General features: G+C 44.0%; 1 protein-coding gene across 1 annotated transcript; it reads left to right on the top strand.

The window, feature by feature from the left end:
- Positions 1-679: 679 nt before the first annotated feature.
- On the top strand, positions 680-23493 carry LOC139555219 (casein kinase II subunit alpha-like). Its single transcript, XM_071368833.1, has 13 exons — positions 680-901; positions 15167-15301; positions 15865-15976; positions 16729-16830; positions 17028-17078; positions 17207-17266; positions 19796-19879; positions 20533-20643; positions 21072-21173; positions 21502-21602; positions 22050-22198; positions 22432-22521; positions 22695-23493. The coding sequence occupies exons 2-13, from the start codon at positions 15201-15203 to the stop codon at positions 22805-22807; spliced, it is 1176 nt and encodes a 391-aa protein (XP_071224934.1). The 5' UTR covers positions 680-901; positions 15167-15200; the 3' UTR covers positions 22808-23493.
- The last annotated feature ends 668 nt before the right edge of the window (positions 23494-24161 follow it).

Below are 24161 nucleotides of genomic sequence, written 5' to 3'. Positions count from 1 at the left end.
TTTGGGTTGTGGTGAGTGACATGTTCAACACCGTTTATGAAGGGAACACCTATAACGTATGATATATGCAGACAAGTCAAGATTTTATATCAATAGGCCTATAGATTATCTAAAAAGTACTCATGTTGCCTTTATGGTACAGACAGAGACCACTTTGTTTTGGGGGAAATTGTGTTGCACAACAGCACTGGATTAAACTTTTTATATATATCAAGGTCAATGTAACAAGAACATCGTGCAATGCAACCACATTCCAGACTACTACAGTCTGTCAACTGTCTCATCAGATAGAGTCCTATATTGTCCTGACCAATGGACAGACTGAACACTTCTAACAGCTGAATGTAGGCCTACATAGGCAAAAACTTCATTCATTTCAGGATTTAATCGTATAAACTACTATATGTAATGGTGGTGTTTGGTTTGGTCTTGTGGCCCCTAAGATACAGGTTCGATTCCCCGCTGGTTGGTACCTTGACTTGGATTGTTCTAAGCGAAGAAGAGGGGGTCAAAGGAGGGTGAAGTTGCAGGTGGTTCAGTGAACCATGCTTGAATGATGTGATACAGTATGTCCTTGCCTGATATCTGAAGATTTGCATTAGCTCTGTGAGTGAATGCTTTAGCTTGGCGAGCTAACACAGTCTTGTGGTAATATAGTTCAATTTTGTTCACTGCCTCCAATTTCAGTGTGGGGTTTACTAACATCTTGTCATGTTGTTGCATTGCCCCTGGCTCTGATCTGCTTCGCTACTACTAGCCTTCTTGTCTATGTAGTACCCATCAAATGAGTGCTGACATGCGCCACCCCGAGGAGTGGAGGTCTTGAGTAACTGCCCTCCTTTATCGAAAACTGGTTGCTGGAGTCCAGTGTCGCCATATTGTCATCCCGAAGCTCTGAGAGGTAATATACTGTATATTTTAATCGATTTTACCAGCGTTTAATTGTCCTTTTTCACCTAGAAAACATATGAATGGTTAGAGTCATTATCGTCTCGTGGAATGGATGTGATAACTTGCTAGCTAACTTACTGTGAAGTGAGTTTTTTCCCGGCCACGACTTGCTAGTGAGCGGCTAACTTTAGCCAGTTAGCAAGCTATTTCTTATCGTTGTGGCAAGGCGTAAACTAAGGCATCAGGATAGAAATGGCTATGAAATCTCCTACTCACGTAGTTAGAATATAACACATACTAGCTTTAAAATCACTAAATGTTGACATTTTACTGTAGGGAAGCACTAGTTCGAGCTATGCTGGCTATGCTAGGCTCATCGACTAATCCCAGACCCAGACTTGAGCTAGGAAAACCTCAGGCCTGTGCGGCCTTGTGACCGTGCGGTTATCAATCAATGAAATGTGCTTTTTGGTAACGGTAACAAGAAGACCACTGTGATGGGCAATGATGGCCTTAAATGTGCCTTTTAAAGATGTTACTATTTTTAAGCTATAGCTACTACCAGGAACTAACAAAGCATTGGTGAATATCTAGCTATCCGGCTAACTAGTTGATGCTGCTATCAAGTAGGTAGCTAGCTACTAGTATCAACTAATATTGAATATAAATATATATTTAGGGATCTATTGATGAACTTTATTGTGTATTGTTGTAATCATTTAGTGCCTTGTACAGGTGAATGACCATCTCATCTAGCTAGCTAGTTGGGTTTACATTTTCACAGCTGACATTCTGATAAATGTTGAGTCAGTCTGAAGCTAAAGTAAAGAGGACATTTTGTTCGATAGCTACTGTAGCTAGCTAATTTATGCAATGTCTCTTGTCTTACTACTTAATACTGTTCAATTACAGTAATACAAATGTTTGCTTCTAGAAGCCATTAAATCATATGAGTAACAACTCATTAATTTATTGAATGACCACAAGCTTGGCGCAAGCTCTGGCTACATCTTGTAGCTAATTGTATTACAGGGGAATTATAGCAAGGTAACTAGCTAAGGTTAGATATCACATTTTAACATGTCTTTTTTTTGTCGTTTAGCAGACGCTCTTACACAGAGCGAATTACAGGAGCAATTAGGGTTACGTGCCTTGCTCAAGGGCACATCGACATATTTTTCACCTAGTCGGTTCTGGGATTCGAACCAGCACCTTTTCGTTACTTGCCCAACGCTCTTAAACGCTGGGATACCTGCCGCCCCATCTTTTGCAATTGATCTCTTTCTGTGTTCATACAGACAGAGTAACTTCTGATAGGAAACTTAAGGAAATGGAACCAAGGTCCACAAATGTAGCTAATATGTTAGTTATTACTCATGTAGACCTTCTTGAATTGGGCTATGTTCCAGACTCAATCACATTTTTGGGATTCACTTCTTGGTTTGCAATGGTAGCTGTAATGGTAGCTAGGACTAGCCTACATTTTCTGTATTGCCCCCACCAAATCCAGCTTCTATGAATCCAGACGGCCTTTACAGTTCAACCTTCAACTGGAAAGACATTTGATTTGATACCAAACCTCTCCTGCCAATATACCTTTCTCGCCCTGAGTAGCTCCTCTCCTCTCTACCTGGGCGGCGATATTTGTCAGCTGCTGTGTAGGCTAGGCGTACTCTCACGGATCATGTCTGCCATGATCATTAGGCTAATGCCCCTCTGTCTTTCTATTGATGAAACCCAGTTGTTTTACCATGCTATTTAGGACTATGCCTATTCAATAGTTTGATATTTAATTGAGACAGTCGGTTTCAAACTTTGAAAGAAAATTGAATGTAGCCAATGTTTTGATCTTGTCTAAGTCTCATACGGTACAGTCTAAAATACTGAGATCCCTTTGCATTGGTTTTTCCTTTGAATTTCTTGGATATTTTAGATTTTGACTCCCTAGCTTTATATTTTCCCTTTTTAATCTACGAGGTCAACAAAGATCTGCCATTGAGTGGCTGACACATGTCTTGTGACTAGCTCTCATTTTGATAGAGGCATGTGACCTGAAGTTAGTTTAACCATGGTACTTACTGTTGAGCAAGACTGCTGACTTTAAGGTAGTGTGGAGGCATGGGTGATTGTTGGAAGGGGGGCTTTGGAATCTCTGGAATGGTATTCATTCCAAAAAGTTATGCTGCAAAACACAGTAGCTGTTGTTTCTGCTTCACCTCGTACAAATCAAATTTGATGTCACATGCGCCAAATACAACAGGTGTAGTAGACCTTACAGTGAAATGCTTACTTACAAGCCCTTAACCAATAATGCAGTTTTAAGAAAATACAAAAAAGTAAGAAATAAAAGTAATAAATAATTAAAGAGCAGTAGTAAAATAACAATAGTGAGGCAATATACAGGGGGTACCGGTATAAAGTCAATGTGCTGGGGCACCGGTTAGTTGAGGTAATTGAGGTAATATGTACATGGAGGTAGAGTTACTAAAGTGACTATGCATAGATAGTAACAGAGAGTAGCAGCAGTGTAGAAGAGGGAGGGGGCAATGCAAATAGTCTGGGTAGCCATTTGATCAAATCAAATTTTATTGGCTACATACACATGGTTAGCAGATGTTAATGCAAGTGTAGTGAAATGCTTGTGCTTCTAGTTCCAACAGTGCAGTAATATCTAACAAGAGTCTAGGAGAGGGCATAGCACACACCCTTGTGGGCCCTATTTATTTTTTTTATTTCACCTTTATTTAACCAGGTAGGCTAGTTGAGAACAAGTTCTCATTTGCAACTGCGAACTGGCCAAGATAAAGCATAGCAGTGTGAACAGACAACACAGAGTTACACATGGAGTAAACAATAAACAAGTCAATAACATGGTAGAAAAAAGAGAATCTATATACAATGTGTGCAAAAGGCATGAGGTAGGCAATAAATCGAATAATTACAATTTAGCAGATTAACACTGGAGTGATAAATCATCAGATAATCATGTGCAAGAAGAGATATTGGTACTGGTGTGCAAAAGAGCTGAAAAGTAAATAAATAAAAGCAGTATGGGGGGTGAGGTAGGTAAATTGGGTGGGTAGTTTACAGATGGACTATGTACAGCTGCAGCGATCGGTTAGCTGCTCGGATAGCAGATTTTTAAAGTTGTTGAGGGAGATAAAAGTCTCCAACTTCAGAGATTTTTGCAATTCGTTCCAGTCGCAGGCAGCAGAGAACTGGAAGGAAAGGCGTCCAAATGAGGTTTTAGCTTTAGGGATGATCAGTGAGATACACCTGCTGGAGCGCGTGCTGCGGGTGGGTGTAGCCATCGTGACCAGTGAACTGAGATAAGGCGGCACTTTACCTAGCATAGCCTTGTAGATGACCTGGAGCCAGTGGGTCTGACGACGAACATGTAGCGAGGGCCAGCCGACTAGGGCATACAGGTCGCAGTGGTGGGTCGTATAAGGTGCTTTAGTAACAAAACGAATGGCACTGTGATAAACTGCATCCAGTTTGCTGAGTAGAGTGTTGGAAGCTATTTTGTAGATGACATCGCCGAAGTCGAGGATCGGCAGGATAGTCAGTTTTACTAGGGTAAGTTTGGCGGCGTGAGTGAAGGAGGCTTTGTTGCGGAATAGAAAGCCGATTCTTGCTTTGATTTTGGATTGGAGATGTTTGATATGAGTCTGGAAGGAGAGTTTGCAGTCTAGCCAGACACCTAGGTACTTATAGATGTCCACATATTCTAGGTCGGAACCGTCCAGGGTGGTGATGCTAGTCGGGCGTGCGGGTGCAGGCAGCGAACGGTTGAAAAGCATGCATTTGGTTTTACTAGCGTTTAAGAGCAGTTGGAGGCCACGGAAGGAGTGTTGTATGGCATTGAAGCTCGTTTGGAGGTTAGATAGCACAGTGTCCAAGGAAGGGCCGGAAGTATATAGAATGGTGTCGTCTGCGTAGAGGTGGATCAGGGAATCGCCCGCAGCAAGAGCAACATCATTGATGTATACAGAGAAAAGAGTCGGCCCGAGAATTGAACCCTGTGGTACCCCCATAGAGACTGCCAGAGGACCGGACAACATGCCCTCCGATTTGACACACTGAACTCTGTCTGCAAAGTAGTTGGTGAACCAGGCAAGGCAGTCATTAGAAAAACCGAGGCTACTGAGTCTGCCGATAAGAATATGGTGATTGACAGAGTCGAAAGCCTTGGCCAGGTCGATGAAGACGGCTGCACAGTAATGTCTTTTATCGATGGCGGTTATGATGTCGTTTAGTACCTTGAGCGTGGCTGAGGTGCATCCGTGACCGGCTCGGAAACCGGATTGCACAGCGGAGAAGGTACGGTGGGATTCGAGATGGTCAGTGATCTGTTTGTTGACTTGGCTTTCGAAGACCTTAGATAGGCAGGGCAGGATGGATATAGGTCTGTAACAGTTTGGGTCCAGGGTGTCTCCCCCTTTGAAGAGGGGGATGACCGCGGCAGCTTTCCAATCCTTGGGGATCTCAGATGATACGAAGGAGAGGTTGAACAGGCTGGTAATAGGGGGTGCGACAATGGCGGCGGACAGTTTCAGAAATAGGGGGTCCAGATTGTCAAGCCCAGCTGATTTGTATGGGTCCAGGTTTTCCAGCTCTTTCAGAACATCTGCTATCTGGATTTGGGTAAAGGAGAAGCTGGGGAGGCTTGGGCGAGTAGCAGCGGGGGGGGCGGGGCTGTTGGCCAAGGTTGGAGTCGCCAGGAAGAAGGCATGGCCAGCCATTGAGAAATGCTTGTTGAAGTCTTCGATTATCACGGATTTATCGGTGGTGACCGTGTTACCTAGCCTCAGTGCAGTGGGCAGCTGGGAGGAGGTGCTCTTGTTCTCCATGGACTTTACAGTATCCCAGAACTTTTTGGAGTTAGAGCTACAGGATGTGAATTTCTGCTTGAAAAAGCTGGCCTTTGCTTTCCTGACTGACTGCGTGTATTGGTTCCTGACTTCCCTGAACAGTTGCATATCGCGGGGGCTCTTCGATGCTATTGCAGTTCGCCACAGGATGTTTTTGTGCTGGTCGAGGGCAGTCAGGTCTGGAGTGAACCAAGGGCTATATCTGTTCTTGGTTCTGCATTTTTTGAACGGAGCATGCTTGTCTAATATGGTGAGGAAGTAACATTTAAAGAATGACCAGGCATCCTCAACTGACGGGATGAGGTCAATATCCTTCCAGGGTACCCGGGCCAGGTCGATTAGAAAGGCCTGCTCGCAGAAGTGTTTTAGGGAGCGTTTGACAGTGATGAGGGGTGGTCGTTTGACCGCAGACCCGTGGCGGATACAGGCAATGAGGCAGTGATCGCTGAGATCTTGATTGAAGACAGCAGAGGTGTATTTGGAGGGCAGGTTGGTCAGGATAATGTCTATTAGGGTGCCCATGTTTACGGATTTAGGGTTGTACCTGGTGGGTTCCTTGATGATTTGTGTGAGATTGAGGGCATCAAGCTTGGATTGTAGGACTGCCGGGGTGTTAAGCATATCCCAGTTTAGGTCACCTAACAGAACAAACTCTGAAGCTAGATGGGGAGCGATCAATTCACAGATGGTGTCCAGGGCACAGCTGGGAGCTGAGGGGGGTCGGTAGCAGGCGGCAACAGTGAGAGACTTATTTCTGGAGAGATTCATTTTTAAAATTAGAAGTTCGAACTGTTTGGGCATAGACCTGGAAAGTATGACAGAACTTTGCAGGCTATCTCTGCAGTAGATTGCAACTCCTCCCCCTTTGGCAGTTCTATCTTGACGGAAAGTGTTATAGTTGGGTATGGAAATCTCAGAATTTTTGGTGGCCTTCCTAAGCCAGGATTCGGACACGGCAAGGACATCAGGATTGGCAGAGTGTGCTAAAGCGGTGAGTAAGGCAAACTTAGGGAGGAGGCTTCTGATGTTGACATGCATGAGGCCAAGGCTTTTTCGATCGCAGAAGTCAACAAATGAGGGTGACTGGGGACATGCAGGGCCTGGGTTTACCTCCACATCACCCGAGGAACAGAGGAGTAGTAGGATGAGGGTGCGGCTAAAGGCTATCAAAACTGGTCGCCTAGAGCGTTGGGGACAAAGAATAAAAGGAGCAGATTTATGGGCGTGGTAGAATAGAGTCTGGGCATAATGTGCAGACAGGGGTATGGAGGGGCGCGGGTACAGCGGAGGCAAGCCCAGGCACTGGGTGATGATAAGAGAGGTTGTATCTCTGGACATGCTGGTCTCAATGGGTGAGGTCACCGCATGTGTGGGGGGTGGGACAAAGGGGGTATCAGAGGTACGGAGAGTGGAACTACAGGGTCCATTGCAAACCAAAACAATGACAATGAAAACTAGCCTGAACAACAGTATGCAAGGCATATTGATATTTGAGAGAGACATACAATAAGGCATAAAGTGATTGCAGGTCTTGATTGGGAGAGCTAGCTAAAACAACAGGTAAAAAATGGCGATGACTAGGCAGAGAGGGTCGGATTAACTACACACAGATCCTGAGTTAAAGCACAGAGCCGACAGATAAGACACAAATAAACAGAATGGAGTACCGTGAATTAATGGACAGTCAAGCATGCATCAGCTATGTAGCCAAGTGATCATAGTGTCCAGGGGGCAGCCGTAGATGGAGCAGAGGAGGCCTCCACTAAGCTAGCACGCGGCGTGTAAAGTTAGTAGCCCGGGGGGTGGTCTGCTCAGACGGAGGGGGTCTGCTCAGACGTGGTTGTGTCGACAGAGAATCCAAGCCAGATGGCGATGGCGAAAGAGAGGTTGTGAATTGTAGAATAGTGTTTGCTAACTGGTGCTAGCTTCGTGGCAGTGGCAGTGGCACTAGCTCTTCAGCTAGCCGGCAGATGGGCCTAGCTCGAGGCTAGCTCAAGGCTAACTGGTGCTTGCTTCGGGACAGAGGTGTTATCCAGTAGTAGCCACTCGGTTGCAGCTAGCTAGCTGTGATGATACGGTGTAATTGTCCAGAGCTTGCGTCAGGAATCCGGTGATGTGGTAGAGAAAAAGCAGTCCTATATGCTCTGGGTTGATATCGCGCTTGCAGCTAGCCGGCAGATGGGCCTAGCTCGAGGCTAGCTCAAGGCTAACTGGTGCTTGCTTCGGGACAGAGGTGTTAGCCAGTAGTAGCCACTCGGTTGCAGCTAGCTAGCTGTGATGATACGGTGTAATTGTCCAGAGCTTGCGTCAGGAATCCGGTGATGTGGTAGAGAAAAAGCAGTCCTATATGCTCTGGGTTGATATCGCGCTGCAGCTAGCCGGCAGATGGGCCTAGCTCGAGGCTAGCTCAAGGCTAACTGGTGCTTGCTTCGGGACAGAGGTGTTAGCCAGTAGTAGCCACTCGGTTGCAGCTAGCTAGTTGTGATAATACGGTGTAATTGTCCAGAGCTTGCGTCAGGAATCCGGTGATGTGGTAGAGAAAAAGCAGTCCTATATGCTCTGGGTTGATATCGCGCTTGCAGACTGGCAGGTATCGGCCCGGTATTGAAGCTGGCTGTGTCCGAGTTAAGGGCGAAGACCGCAGCAGTGGCTAACTGACTACTAGCTAGTAGCTAGTTATCTGGCTAGCTTCTGATTGGGGTTACGGTTCAAAAGTATATAAAAAATAGCAGGTCCGTACCACATTGGGTGAGGCGGAATGTAGGAATGTATATTCAGTTCCTAGATGGAAAGTGAAATTAAAATAAATACGAAATGTATACGAAAAATACGAATACTATTTACACGGGACAAGACAGGACAAAGACACATCCGACTGCTACGCCATTCTTGGAAGTGTTGAGGGTCAGTGAAGTGGAGATGTTGTTTCTTACCTTCACCTCCTGGGGGCGGCCCGTCAAAAAGTCCAGGACCCAGTTGCATGGGGAGAGGTTTAGACCCAGGGCCTCCAGCTTAATGATGAGCTTGTAGGGTACTATGGTGTTGAATGCTGAGCTCTAGTCAATGAACAGCATTCTTACTAAGCTATTCTTTTTGTCCAGATGGGATAGGGCAGTGTGATGGCGATTGCATCGTCTGTGGACCTGTTGAGGCAGTCAGCGCTTGCTCTGAGGACGCGTTGCGATGGTTAACATGTTTAAATGTTTTACTCACGTCAGCCACTGAGAAGGGGGGGGGGGGCGCGCAGACTTTGTTAGCGAGCCGCGACGGTGGCTCAAGCACGCGTGTATTATCTTCAAAGCGGGCAAAGAAGGTGTTTAGTTTGTCTGGAAGCGGGATGTCGGTATCTGTGACGTGGCTGTTTTTGTAGTGCGTGAATTTCCTATAGACTCTGCCACATACGTCTCGTGTCTGAGCCATTGAATTGCGACTCCAGTCTGTCCCTGTACTGGCATTTCGCTTGTTTGATTGCCTTGCAGCGGGAATAACTACACTGTTTATGTTCAGCCATATCGCCAGACCTCTTTCCATGGTTAAATGCGGTGGATTGCGCTTCCAGTTTTTCACAAATGCTGCCATCTATCCATGGTTTCTGGTTAGGGTAGATGAGATGTTCTAAAGTCTTATGGCTTGGGGCTAGAAGCTGTTTAGAAGTCTCTTGGACCTAGATTTGGCGCTCCGTTACCGCTTGCCATGCGGTAGCAGACTTGGTTGGCTGGAGTCTTTGACAATTTTTAGGGCCTTTCCCTGACACCGCTTGGTATGGAGGTCCTGGATGGCAGGAAGCTTGGCCCCAGTGATGTACTGGGCTGCACACACTACCTCTGTAGTGCCTTGCGGTCGGAGGCCGAGCAGTTACAATGCACAAGTCTCTGTTCAATTTTTCTATTTTGAGGCGGCTTTGGTGTTTTGGTATGAGTGGAATGTATCTACTTGTTTCAAGTTTTGTATTTGAAGCCATTGTGAGATTGTGTGATATTGATATATTCTGAGACAACGTGGGGTTGTTAGTGTTTCCCTTTGTTGCAGTAACGACAGGTTGAATGCCAGTTAGGGTTGGGCGATGTTTATTAGGATAGTTTCAGATATCGAAGATTATTGATGGCCATTGTTGATGGTGACATCATCGTGATGTGACGAACGATGTTTAGCCTATTTCAACTTGACTGGCACCACGCAGTAAAGAGCTGACTGGGCAGCCCACAGCGGGGCCATGCCAAGTGGCCTATTCCTTTGCTATAGCCCGCATAACCTATTTAAAAAAAATATGGTAGAAACAATTTACAGAATGCAAGAGAAGAATGTAAGCGAAGCTAAGATTTTCACTAAAGTGGCGCAAAATGTCCAGTCATTTATTTAAATTTTTTTTTCTCAATGTCGGATGTTCTAGGCCGTATAGCTATAGCGGACACTCCGGTGTCTAATAATTTTTTTAAATGTTGTCTTTTGTCTACATTTGATATGAATATGACCTCAGTTTTCATACAGTAGGCTTTCTCCCACCTCATCCCACTCGCTACTTCATGATCAAACAATGCATTTATCTAACGATGTTCTCAAAGTTCAGTTGTTTTTGAAGGACCTAGAAACATAATAGGACCAAGGTAATAATGAGCGGTAGAAAAAACAATTAGCAAGATAGAAAAATCTAACGAGTAGTTTGAACAAACCTTACAGTTGAGCAAAGATTAGTGTATTATAAATTCAATTATACATGCGTCTACTTGCCGTTGTGACCCAAATGGCCAAAAGACAAATCTTACTGATTTAAAATAGTGTATCAAGAGCATTAAGACAAGTTAAAGTTATGAAGAGTATTTTCTAAATAGGTTATTCTAGTCAAATGTTTAATGTCCTAAATTTGCAGCTTTCAAATGGGAACAATTGTGAAGGTCAGTCTACGGGTTATTCTGTATCACTGCTTTATTTTGAATGACAAGTATGACATGCAACAAGTCAAATTGAGCAAACAATATCAAGGTGTAAAAATCGAATGAGAAGTCGAGCTTATAAAGAGCTTATAAAATAAACTGTATGTTAGGCCTATTTCCTATTATTAGCAATGTATAGAACCTGCCTACAACCTATAGGAGCCTAGGCCTCATAAGAGAGGAAGATTAGGCTAAATGCGAATCATTGAATAATTATCCAGTTCTGGGGACAGCAGAGTTGTCTCTGCAGCCAGGCCCTTCATGATTTACTGTTTAAAAGCACAGTCAACTTAGTGTATGTAAACTTCTGACCCACTGGTATTGTGATACAGTGAATTATAAGTGAAATAATCTGTCTGTAAACAATTGTTGGAAAAATTCCTTGTCATGGACAAAGTAGATGTCCTAACCAACTTGCCAAAACTATAGTTTGATAACAAGACATTTGTGGAGTGGTTGAAAAACAAGATTTAATGACTCGAACTTAAGCGTATTTAAACTTCCGACTTAAACTGTATATGTGAATGTTATTTTTGCACACATTTAGCCTTGATCGCACTTGATCGATGTCTACTATAGTGGCCACTATAATAGGGCAAAAATAGAATCCCTGTTTGTTTCATTCTATTTCTACTTTAAGATGTTGTTTTCTCAAGTGTGATATTTAGATGTGTGTGGTCACAAGCGTTCTATTATAAAGGCTGTCATGGCTAACTGCAATATTTGTGTATTGTTTTTTTCTCAAGACTTGAGTCATTTGCAGTTAAGTCTATTCAACAAATAACATTGGATTGCTTTCTTTACATTTTTTAGCTGTGAGTTAAAACTCTCCTGAAGTTGCACAGAATTTTCACAGCATTTAAGTTTGTGCTCAGTAGACCTGAAATTTGCCCAGTGGCGATTTTTTTGTTGTCGTTGAGGGAACATTGATCATCATGCATCTTATTTATCCAACACAACTATCACACGCGCACAGCATACAGTGCCTATTTTGAGTGGGATTTCTCCTGTACCTCCTCAGCTGGTTGCTGCTGGAGTAATACATGTGCTTTCATTGCACAACAATTCTAAATGCAATCGAGGGTTAGAAACTTGGTGCCCGCTTAAAAAGAGCTACTATTTTTATTTCTCAACTGGTAATTGAAGCGCACCTCCCAGCAAGTCACCCACCACTTTACAATGTGAGCTGAATGCAGTATGCATTTTGAAAACATGCTTAATTGTTTGAAACCTGAATGTTTTATTTCATATTATGAGGCCTTGCCTTGCTTCAAAGTAGCCTATAGGCAAAATCCGACCACTTGCGTTTCAAGTTTGGGGAAGCTTACAATTTATCCTACCATTTCTACCGTTCTGCGTGCCAGTGATTTTCATATGCGCGTTTCCGTGGAACAGTTTCATTTCAATAACGATTTTGTTTCTCAAAATCATTGTCACATGGTTAATCATAAAAAGCTGAATTAAAATGAAAAAATCGAAAAGTCAACTAATGCGAGTTCACCAGCTTCTGCCATATGGACACATTGATACACTGTGATCCATTGGTGGCTAAAGAAATGAGCGCATGGAACTCATAGCCTATATGCAGGCAAATGCAGCAGTATTGCTCTTTCACGCCAAGGTTTGGTGATTATCGAGGGGGAGATTGTTAGTAAGCCATTTCAAAAATCTTTCCATGTCGAATTTGGTCCGCGTGTAACGGCTGTCTTCGGGTGAAAGAGAGGAGGACCAAAATGCAGCGTGATGATAATCCATATTTTAATTAGGATATTTAAACGACGAACAAAAACAACAAACTGACAGAAGGAACCGAGAACGCTACAGTCCTGAACATGGGAACACAGAACAGATGAACACACGAACAGGAACAATCACCCACAAACAAACAGTGAAAACAGGCTACCATAATATGGTTCCCAATCAGAGACAATGACAAACACCTGGCTCTGATTGAGAACCATATTAGGCCAAACAACAAACCCAACATAGAAACACAAAACATAGAATGCCCACCCAGCTCACGTCCTGACCAACTAAACAAAGACTTAACAAAGGAAATAAGGTCAGGAACGTGACACCGCGGGTAGTTTTATTTGACCCCCCCCAAGTTTTCTGAGCTAAACAAACCTAAACATCAAAATAAAAAAAATTCAGCTCCAAGTGATTTTTATTTTGAAAATCTTTTCCCAAGTATTTCCACGCATAATGGACAAATGTAAGCAAGGTTTGAAATTATGTTTTTGTCAAATATATCTGTTTGGGTTTCTTGCGGTCAATTTGCAGTCTTCAAATGATTTATAAGTATGTTCCGGCGCCCCGACCATCTGCTCAAGAAAACAACCAGGCTGCGGCTGAATCTAGTTGATGTTCTTTAATATATTATAATTCGCAATGCATGATTTAAAATAATAAATAAATAAAAAACATACAAAAGTCTACATTACCGCGCAGCAGTCCAGGTACTTCTATACGCGCTCCAACGACATCAGGACAGAGAAACCAGACACATGCTCATTGCTCACATGAAGCACTCCAAACAAAAGACAATGGAAAAAATTAAATTATGTCTATGAAATAAACCAAGACTTCTTTCTCACAAGTGGTTGTGAACTCTGCAAACAACCGTTTCCCCTCCGAGATGGAGAACGGTAAATGAATTAACAGAAATGAACGGAACCAAATTACAGGGATTAACATTACATGTAGTATTGGTGACATATGAAATGGGGAATACATTTTTTTTAAAGAATCAAAGGGCAAATAATTCTCACAATGAAACGATGAATGTTCAAGAATTGGCGGGAGACAGCTCAGCCGTTCTGGAGAGAGACTCGCCTGTATCTTAGCAACACACCCCTCCCCTTGTCTCAACATTTTAAATTATACTTGAGAAATTATCTTCACATATTTTAGACAGGAGTAACTATATAATATTCCTATTGGAATATGCCATTTCTCTCCTGTTCTATTGGTTTTCATATCAACTTTCTTTCGTTGTCCTGAAGCCAAAGTCACAATCCTAGTCATGTTAGCAACCCATTCATCTTTAGATTCTTTCAAAGTTTCTAACAGAGATTTTCATCTGTCACATATGGAACACTGTTTTAGAATGGAATTTTCCCATGAATTGCATTTTGGCAAATGTTTGAATGTCTTTTTATTGGCTGCTTCATTACGCTAATTTTTCTGTTAAGATGCATTACCATAATGTAAATGTGATTTTGGAGCATACCGTGGGTGGACGACCTCATGGATTCTGCACCCAATACATATGGGTCCAGTAAATGTCTCAAATGGCCGGTAACTTAAAATCTTCACGGTCACGTTGTCCGGTGCCACATGTTCCTAACGGATACCCTGCAGCATACATCAGTTCAGTTTGCTTCAATCAGAACTCAGCTAGGCGAAACAAAGACCTTAACTTGAAAAATTAGCTTGAAAATTAGCTTGAAAAAAGCGCAGTTTGTCCCTCTTGAGCCACCGTAGCAACAACATACCCAGTAACACTTCCTCAAAATGGGCAGAATTAATCAAGAAATCTGAAGAAAATAAATAAATATATATATATTTTGCCAGGGAGATCTTAGTCGTGCAATTTTACATCTAAGATGTTCGGTGCAGTATTTCTGAAGTGAAAAAGATTGCATGAAATCTAGTCGTTGAATGACAGCAAACACTTAATTGAAGAATACCGTCCATAGTTCCTACTCCTGGGAGTAGTACTATTGAGCAATCACTGACGACGGTGTGTAGACTTCGGCTACCGTAATTCTTCAATTTTTTGGTGTGTATGAACAGCTGGGGGGGGAAACCTGCCATAGACCAAAATGAAAAGAAATTTCACAATGTTTTGACTGGGAAGCTAAGCTCAAGACTGTGCTACTCCCCTCCTCCCACCTTTTTAAAATGACATTGGTAGCCTCCCAGTTACCATAGTGTCAACACCTCGTAAACAGCTGTTGTGTCTAGTTGCCTGGGGAACACAATGCATTCATTCTGTTGCTAGGTTAAATGTTGCGTTAACAAAACTTGTAGTATGTTTTTTATTTTGCCTATATTTAGGCTAGAGGCCATGTTTTTCCCCGTTTATTGATTCAGAAGCTGAAATCCAATTGCCTCAGAGTAGGCCCAGTCAAATTTCCTGCAAAATAAAAATGTTTCCAGAGTAACTGCCCACATGGTGACCATTTGGAATAAGAGGCTGAGGCTCTAGGATAGGCTGTGATGACAAAAACACCCTGGTTTCATATCGCTCAACCTATAATTGATATTATCTGGAGTCTGGACTCAATGTAGGTCATAGGATTCATTATGCCTTTAGCCATGTCGATGCAGCCAGTGAAGTGCATCGTGGGAGTTTGGCGGCTTCGCCACATTGGTCCATCCATGTTAAAGCGTGTGTGTGTGTGTGCTTCTCTGTCTTTTTAATGAATTTCTATGGTCTTCTTTTCTCCCCCGCCCGACCCGCAGGTCCTGAGGAGAGAGCCTTTGCATCCACCTGAAGATGTCTGGCCCGGTCACCAGCCGATCCCGGGTTTACCCCGATGTGAACACACAAAGACCCCGGGAGTACTGGGACTACGAGTCACACGTTGTAGAGTGGGGGTGAGCTGAGCTAGTCGTCAAGCCATCTGATTGGTCGGTGGCGGCAGCACCACACCTTTACCCCATTCGGTGTTAGACACAGCAGCAGGACCAAAAAATACCTTTATTTTTGGGGGGGGGGTTCACAAAATGTAATGCATAGAATGGACCTTTGGAGGAAGGGTTGTTGACATATATTTGTCATGTGTATATAAAAGCATAATTGACCATCATTTGTGAGAAATCACTACAACAGAGACTTATCGGGGTCAGGTTCAGCAGAGCTGGGCACAACTGTGTGGAATTGGAATGTTCAGATAGAAATATATGAAGTAGAACAATCTCTGAAATGTAGAACAAGGTGTCATGTGGGCTTTATTCGTGACATTTATATCTGCAACATTCCACAACGTTTGCCTACTGAAAATGCCCGTGGTGCGTTGCAGGTCTAATCTAAAACGTGGAATGTGCCAGCTTTATCATCAGGTATCAGTGTTAACTATCAGTTGGGGGAATCAGGGCTTATCTGTGTTAACATTGTTGTGAATATTACTCATTGTTATCTTTGTCTGTCTCTCCCTCAGGAATCAAGATGACTACCAGCTGGTGCGAAAGCTCGGCCGGGGCAAATACAGCGAAGTCTTTGAAGCTATCAACATCACAAACAACGAGAAAGTAGTCGTCAAAATACTCAAGGTACTGGCGCTGGACGTCACCCTATTGAGACCGTTTGTTTCTTTCAAATATATGTTTTGAATGATTTTTTTTACCCTTTATTATTAAAGACTGTTGGAAACAGAGGGGGAGACGAGCTTGTGGGAGTAACATTGGGAAGGCTGGAGTCAGGGGTGGAGCGTGTCTCTGTTGGGGGTGGAGCGTGTCTCTGTTGGGGGTGGAGCGTGTCTCTGTTGGGGGTGGAGCGTGTCTCTGTTGGGGAGAGACATACATACATACATACTACCTCTAGCCCACAGGCTCTGCAACTCAGACCCAAAGTTACTGAAGCTGTGGATAGGCTTCACTAAGAGATTGACAGCTAGTCTTTTACCTGTTATTTGGCCTATGACTGATGAGTATGTATGGGCCATATAGCAGGGTTCCCCAATAGGCGGCCTATTTTAATTGTTGGACATTAACGACTGTAAATTCTCCAGGAAATCAGCTCAAAGTGATCCCAAGTATTGCCACGCATAAATAGAGGCATATGTGATCGTATCCCAATGTAATCCAGGTTTGAAATTATTGTTTTTGTCAAATAGGCCTACTATATCTGTGTTGTCAATTTGTAGTGTTCCGTCCTCCCGACTCAAGATTTTTTTTTTGCCCGCGGCTGAATATAATCTGGGACCCCAGCCCTGTACCGCTCACAGCATAGTATTTCACAGAAGCTCTGTCAAACATTCTCTTTGCACCAATCTCTCGGTCTGTTCTTCTTTCGTGCTCAACAGCCAGTAAAAAAGAAGAAAATCAAGCGAGAAATCAAGATTCTAGAAAACCTGCGAGGCGGACCCAACATCATCTCACTTCTAGACATCGTCAAGGATCCAGTGGTCAGTTTCATCAACCTACCAATAATACATGCCATCATGCTGCTCGGTACATATCATATGACATTTTGGCTACCACTCTCGCTGAAAATCCAGCTGAATCTGGTATGAATCCGCTATTTAATGGTAGTTTATACTGATCATATTTGGTCTCTTTTTCAAAAGAAATTGTATGATTATTATATTTTTTTTTATTGCAGTCTCGGACTCCAGCTCTGGTCTTTGAACACGTCAACAACACAGACTTCAAGGTAAGAAGAATCGCAGTTAATTTTTATCCAGTCAAAATGGAAGCCGACGCTTTGACCACATGCCTCTATGACTTCCCTCATGGTGGCATTCTGCTGAAATGTCTTCAGTTTTTCTTCTCTTTTTGCAGCAATTGTATCAAACGCTATCCGACTACGACATACGGTTCTACATGTATGAGATCTTGAAGGTAAGACCCCATTGTTGTAACCTATAACAGGTTGTGCCTCCCAAATGGCACCCTGTTCTCTATATAGTGAACTATAATGGAATATGGTGCAATTAGGGACACCGTCTGGGTGATTGAGACTGGAGCTTCTGCAATCCCCCCTGATTAAAATAGCGTTATGTTGTTCAGGACTTCAGCTTTAAGTCGCAGCACTATAGAGTTGGGCGATTTATTAGGATAGTATCAGATACCGAAGATGATTGGCGGAAATTGTCGATGGCGACGTCATCGTGATGTGACAGATGATATTTAGCCATTTACAGAATGCAAGAGAACGATGTAAACGGAGCTAAGATTTTTTTTTTTTTGCGGTCAGTCCTGTGTCTAATTATTTTAAAAGCTGAATTTTGTCTAAAGCCTAATCCCTCCCTACCCCTGCTGTTGCTGATGGCCTCTCACTCTTCACCGTGGCAATCAGGGCAGGCGAGGGAGAGGCGACTCATATGGAGGAGACGTGTTAAAGACGAGGATTTATCTGTGGACAGGCCTGACACGTCGCGCCTCTCTGTGCTGCCAGCCACAACCCCAGCTCAGCACAACCCATCTCCAGCCCATGCTCAGCACAACCCATCTCCTAGCCCGTGCTCAGCACAACCCATCTCCACGCCTGTGCTCAGCACAACCCATCTCCAGCCCATGCTCAGCACAACCCATCTCCTAGCCCGTGCTCAGCACAACCCATCTCCTAGCCCGTGCTCAGCACAACCCAGCCCGTGCTCAGCCCAACCCATCTCCACCACGTGCTCAGCCCAACCCATCTCCACCCCGTGCTCAGCACAACCCATCTCCTAGCCCGTGCTCAGCACAACCCAGCCCGTGCTCAGCACAACCCATCTCCTAGCCCATGCTCAGCACAACCCATCTCCTAGCCTGTGCTCAGCACAACCCAGCCCGTGCTCAGCCCAACCCATCTCCACCACGTGCTCAGCCCAACCCATCTCTAGCCCGTGCTCAGCACAACCCATCTCCTAGCCCGTGCTCAGCACAACCCATCTCCTAGCCCGTGCTCAGCACAACCCATCTCCTAGCCCGTGCTCAGCACAACCCATCTCCTAGCCCGTGCTCAGCACAACCCATCTCCTAGCCCGTGCTCAGCACAACCCATCTCCTAGCCCGTGCTCAGCACAACCCATCTCCTAGCCCGTGCTCAGCACAACCCATCTCCTAGCCCGTGCTCAGCACAACCCATCTCCTAGCCCGTGCTCAGCACAACCCATCTCCTAGCCCGTGCTCAGCACAACCCATCTCCAGCCCGTGCTCAGCCCAACCCATCTCCAGCCCGTGCTCAGCCCAACCCATCTCCAGCCCGTGCTCAGCCCAACCCATCTCCAGCCCGTGCTCAGCCCAACCCATCTCCAGCCCGTGCTCAGCCCAACCCATCTCCAGCCCGTCCTCAGCCCAACCCATCTCCAGCCCGTCCTCAGCACAACCCATCTCCAGCCCGTGCTCAGCACAACCCATCTCCAGCCCGTGCTCAGCACAACCCATCTCCAGCCCGTGCTCAGCACAACCCATCTCCAGCCCGTGCTCAGCACAACCCATCTCCAGCCCGTGCTCAGCCAGGAGTATTTATACCACAGCTGTTCCTCACGTGGCTGCTTTTCAACTAGCTACAGGAAACCCACTATGCCTGAGACTTTGAGTTTATTATTATTCAGTTTACACTGTAGCCTGTATGGATGGATAAAAACCTGCGGGTTTTATAATTATTTTAATAGCATTTTTAAACATTTCCCCGTTGACTTGATCCCTGAGGACAATGGGAATATACTGGACTTTTGTTTGTCCTCAGCATCTTTCTTGTGAAGACACCTGATGTTAAAAAAAAAATGGCAGTACTATGGACAGTTTTCACTTAGGTTTGCTGCTCTACAACAGCTCTGTCTCAGAATAGTGGTAGCAGCCTTGTTGATTCCTCCTGCCAATCATGGGACAGAAAGCTGTAGTACTGCTACCTGCAGATCTCCAGGAGCAGGGTTGATGAGAATCACTGGCCTATAATGTTCCCGTTTCATCTGCCTTTCAGTAGGATTATTCTATGTAAAACTATACTTTATTACTTTATTAATAAAAGTCTGTTTTAGTGATGTATAGTGTGTGTAGGGTCACATGCTGCCGGTGGGAAAATCATTACACCACTGATGATAATACCCAATAGGTGTGTTAGCCCAAGTGTTTTCCATTATGTTTTGGTCACTAGGACTTAAAGCAGCCATAAAGATGACTGGCAAGGTCTTTCTCCCCACTTAATTGGCTGGAATACGTTAGAGGGACCTGTTATCCACCAGTGAGCACCGTGGCTATGTTCTGGGCTGTGTTCAGTACGCACAAAACGGAAGGAAACGCTCACAAACGGGGAGGTACTATCTGAACTTGGCCGTTGAGAAATGCTTGTTTTTTTGTTTTCCGTTGCAAAACGTTTCTCCACAGTGTGCCGTAGTGAACGTGAGCCAGTTGTCAGCTGTTTCTCCTCTCTGTTCCCACCCTCAGGCTCTGGACTACTGTCACAGTATGGGAATCATGCACAGAGACGTCAAGCCACACAACGTCATGATCGACCACGAACACAGAAAGGTACTGGCCTATCTCTCCCTTTTCCCTCCCTCCTTTCTCTGCTCTGATTGGCTAATGTACGTGTGGTCACAGAGACCAACTTATGGGCGGAGTATTGCCTGACAGTTTGCTGCTGTTGGGTTTAGTTGGTTCACAAAGCACTCTCTCATCTGTGATTGGTCCAATTGTGGCATACAAGAAATTTAGCCAATCGTTGACTAGCGTGTGAGTGTTTAACCACCACAGTAGAAAGCTCAACATTAATCTTTCCCCAATAGAGAACTACTCAGCACAACCCCTCTGAGGGGTCTAATGGGACCTTTTCATTCACTTGGTAGGATAATTCATGTTGCCTCCTGAGGTAAGACAAATTTCAGAGATAGTCTTTGGTTTATTTTTCTAATATGATATGAAACATTAATCATATTCTTTTACTAAGGTTCGGTCCCCCATTGTGACTAGTAAACATAGAAATCTCATAAATGAATTGCTAATATATCTGATTCTGTATACACAAATGACAATTCATGCACTCCCCACACACACACATCTGCAGAATGTTTTGGCAAAGTCCTGAGTGTGTTGATTTAATCCATTCTATATGAATATTAGTCCTGGCCGTTGGATTCTAGTAATGTTTTCAAACTAACTGGATTTCATCTTCTGTCTCCTAGCTTCGCCTTATAGACTGGGGTTTGGCAGAGTTCTACCACCCTGCTCAGGAGTACAACGTACGAGTGGCTTCCCGATACTTCAAGGGTCCAGAGCTGCTGGTCGACTACCAGGTCAGTCAGGCGTCGTGCCCCATTGAACAGGGCCCTGTTTTCTCAGCTTTCTTCTAAAGACGATATACTGTATTCCTACTGCATGATCTGGGAAACAATCGACTCAGTCGTATAGCTATGGTTCTTCTTGGTTTACTTTTGTCCTCAGAAGATTGAATTAGATGCATCTGTTCTGTACAATGTAGGTTTATGCCACATTTTATCCAGGAAATAAATCATGCAGTCAGAGCAGATGTCATTTCACATCTGCCCAGAACACCGTCCTGAAAAAACCCCACTCAAAATATAAAAGGGATACTTTTTTTTTGTTCTATTAAAAATTCACCTCAATAACCTACATCCTAATTTAATTCTACTGTCTCCTTTTCCTTGACTTATTCTGTGGTCCGATGTTTTGATACCATTCCCTGTTGACTGTCCCTGTATAGATGTACGACTACAGTTTAGACATGTGGAGCTTGGGCTGCATGCTGGCCAGTATGATCTTCAGGAAGGAGCCTTTCTTCCACGGACACGACAACTACGACCAGGTGAGAGCTCAGCCATCCTATCAAATCAACCAAACTATACATCAATCAATTGTATTTGTTTATAGATACTTTAGTTTATTTAGTAAATATTTTCTTAACTCTTCATTGTTGTTAAGGGCTTGTAAGTATTTCACGGTAAGGTACACCTGTTGTATTCAGCGCATGTAACAAAATTTGATTTGATTATAACGTTACTTTATTGTCCAATGGCATGTCTGCTGCTTTATCCCCTCTGATAGACAACTAGTAGTAGTGGTTCTAGTGATGTTCAGACAGCTGGGGCTGCCCTCCATTGTTTAATGCATGTCATGTCCCGTTTGTTTTGCAGCTTGTACGGATCGCAAAAGTCCTGGGCACAGAAGATCTGTATGACTACATCGACAAATACAACATCGAGCTAGACCCAAGGTTCAATGACATTCTGGGCAGGTAGGTTGGTCTCAAATCGCAGAAGTTGTTAGTGTTGCGTCTGTCTGTCAGTTTGAGCATGAGAAGGCGTAGAATCACAATGACTAGTTATTTTGGATGCAGTGTGATTTGTAGATCAGCGATTCTGCGCATTCCGACTGCGATAGTCAATCTAGTTCAGAGATTCTGTGCATTCCGACTGCGATAGTCAATCTAGTTCAGAGATTCTGTGCATTCCGACTGCGATAGTCAATCTAGTTCAGAGATTCTGCACATTCCGACTGCGATAGTCAATCTAGTTCAGAGACTCTGCGCATTCCGACTGCGATAGTCAATCTAGTTCAGAGACTCTGCGTATTCCGACTGCGATAGTCAATCTAGTTCAGAGATTCTGCGCATTCTGTCTGACCGTGAGGAGAGGCTGTGTCCATGTTGTGTTCTGTCTATGACGTTTAGTATGTTTCCCAGGCATTCCCGTAAGCGGTGGGAGAGGTTTGTCCACAGTGAGAACCAGCACCTGGTCAGCACTGAGGCACTGGACTTCCTGGACAAGCTGCTGCGTTACGACCACCACGCCCGCCTCACCGCCCGGGAGGCCATGGAACACCCCTACTTCTGTGAGCTCCACCTCTTAAATAACATACATACTTAACATGCATGGTCAGAGTGGAGGCCATTGATTCCTCCTACTTCTGTGAGCTGCGAGGCATTCCTACCTTACTATATATACATTTCTTCCCATTGTTCACAGGAATGTATTGAACTTTTTGTGTCTGAAATATCTGCTGCATCTCTGTGGCCTTGTTTTGCTTATCATTCATGGGCTTTTCTATCATTCTCTGTCTGTCAGACCCCATTGTGAAAGACCAGGCAAGGATGGGCTCTATATCAGGGCTGTCGACTGGTTCTACCCCAGTCAGCTCCTCCAGTATGATGACAGGTAACAAACACGGGGTCTGATGATATGAGGTGTCTGCAGGGGTCAGTATGTTGCTGTTCTGAGGAGATGATTCTACAGCTGGCCAAGGAGGACTGTTAGTTATAGGAAATAGTATCAGTTCTTATGTGATCATTTTCTTCTTCCTCTGACTCTGTTTTCCTCCTCTTCTCCAGGCATCACTTCCATGTCCTCGTCGCAGCCCCTGGCTAACGTGGCGGGCTCTCCTGTGATCTCTTCCCCCAGTGCTCTAGCCACGCAGGTCCCAGCCGCTGGGGCCCAGCCCTGAACGGTGCTCTCAGCCTGGGGCCCGGGATGGACCCACTGCCCCTGTCTGGGACGGCCTACCAAGCCCTCAGAAGGTCCAGGCAACAATCATTTTTATGTTGAGTATAACAAAGAGAGAGAGAAAAAAAAGATATTAGGTTCCCCTTTTCTTTTTCCATACAATAATTATATATTGAGATCCGGGCGCACAACGAGAGACAGAAAAAAGAAGATAAAACAAACATTACTTGCGCCTGTGTCCGGATAAAAACAGTAGCTGCGTTCTTTCATAATGAGTGTCTAGAAATGCAACTACAATGTAGAAATGAAGCAAAATGGATAATAAAATGTATTTTATATGTCCCTAAAGTACTTTTGTTTGAGGTGGTTTTCTATGGGCCAGAGGTTATCATTTTCTAATCAACCGTTAGTGGTCACATGAAATGACTCATGGGATGCATGTAACACTTTTTGTTTGTTAAATACATTTCTTCTGTTGGTCATATAGTTTCAACATTGAATTTCTCTCTATAGAACGACACCCCCCGGTAGTTATTTTCAATGTTATGTCATGTTTTTATCACGAGGCATTTTCACAATGATTATGCTTGTTATTTAGTTGTGGCTATTCAAGGCTCATTGAACAACCATTTTGTACAAGAGTTAAGGTGACATATGACATTGTGTTTATAAAATGTATTCAATAAGCCCATGTTGTTGTTTTTTACTATCCAGTGTAGTTTACTGGCTAGTTGAGACTTCACTGGCTCATTTTTTTACTACATGCGATGTGTAGTTTTACGAGGCCTCACTCTCCCAGTTTTACTAAATTAGTTTTTTGAAGCTGAGATGGAAAATGGAGACAGGCCAGTTGGATAAATGATCATAACCTTAGTCTGCTAGTTTCTTACCTTCTGGAAAAGCACCAAGATTAATTATTGAATCTCCTTTTTTTTTGGTACAATTTGCATAATTAAACAACCATGTAAGTATATATCAATGAGCCCAGGAATGGAATCTTTCACTCCGTAGGTAAAGGGTTATCACGAGTTCCAATTCTGAGATTAAATGGATTCATGTAAGTGATGTTGTGAGAGGCTGCAGCTCAAACAGTGGGTGAAGAAGAGTTTGCACTCACTACTGTAAGTCTCTCTGGATAAGTGTCTGCTAAATGACTCAAATGTAGGACTAGGGTTGAGTATCTGTCGGGGAAATTAAGGGATTTATTTTTTACTGGGAGCTACAACCTGAACTTATCCAATACGATTTTAGTTTTTTTTAGCAAAACCTTGTGCTTTGGTGTACCCTACTGAATCATTACCCAGCAGGCCCAGTAGATGTGGTTATGCACTATGCAGAAATCGCTCAGCCATTAA

Source organism: Salvelinus alpinus, chromosome 26, assembly GCF_045679555.1.
Source record: "Salvelinus alpinus chromosome 26, SLU_Salpinus.1, whole genome shotgun sequence".
Classification (NCBI taxonomy): Eukaryota; Metazoa; Chordata; class Actinopteri; order Salmoniformes; family Salmonidae; genus Salvelinus; species Salvelinus alpinus.
This window is presented reverse-complemented; position numbering and strand designations above follow the sequence as displayed.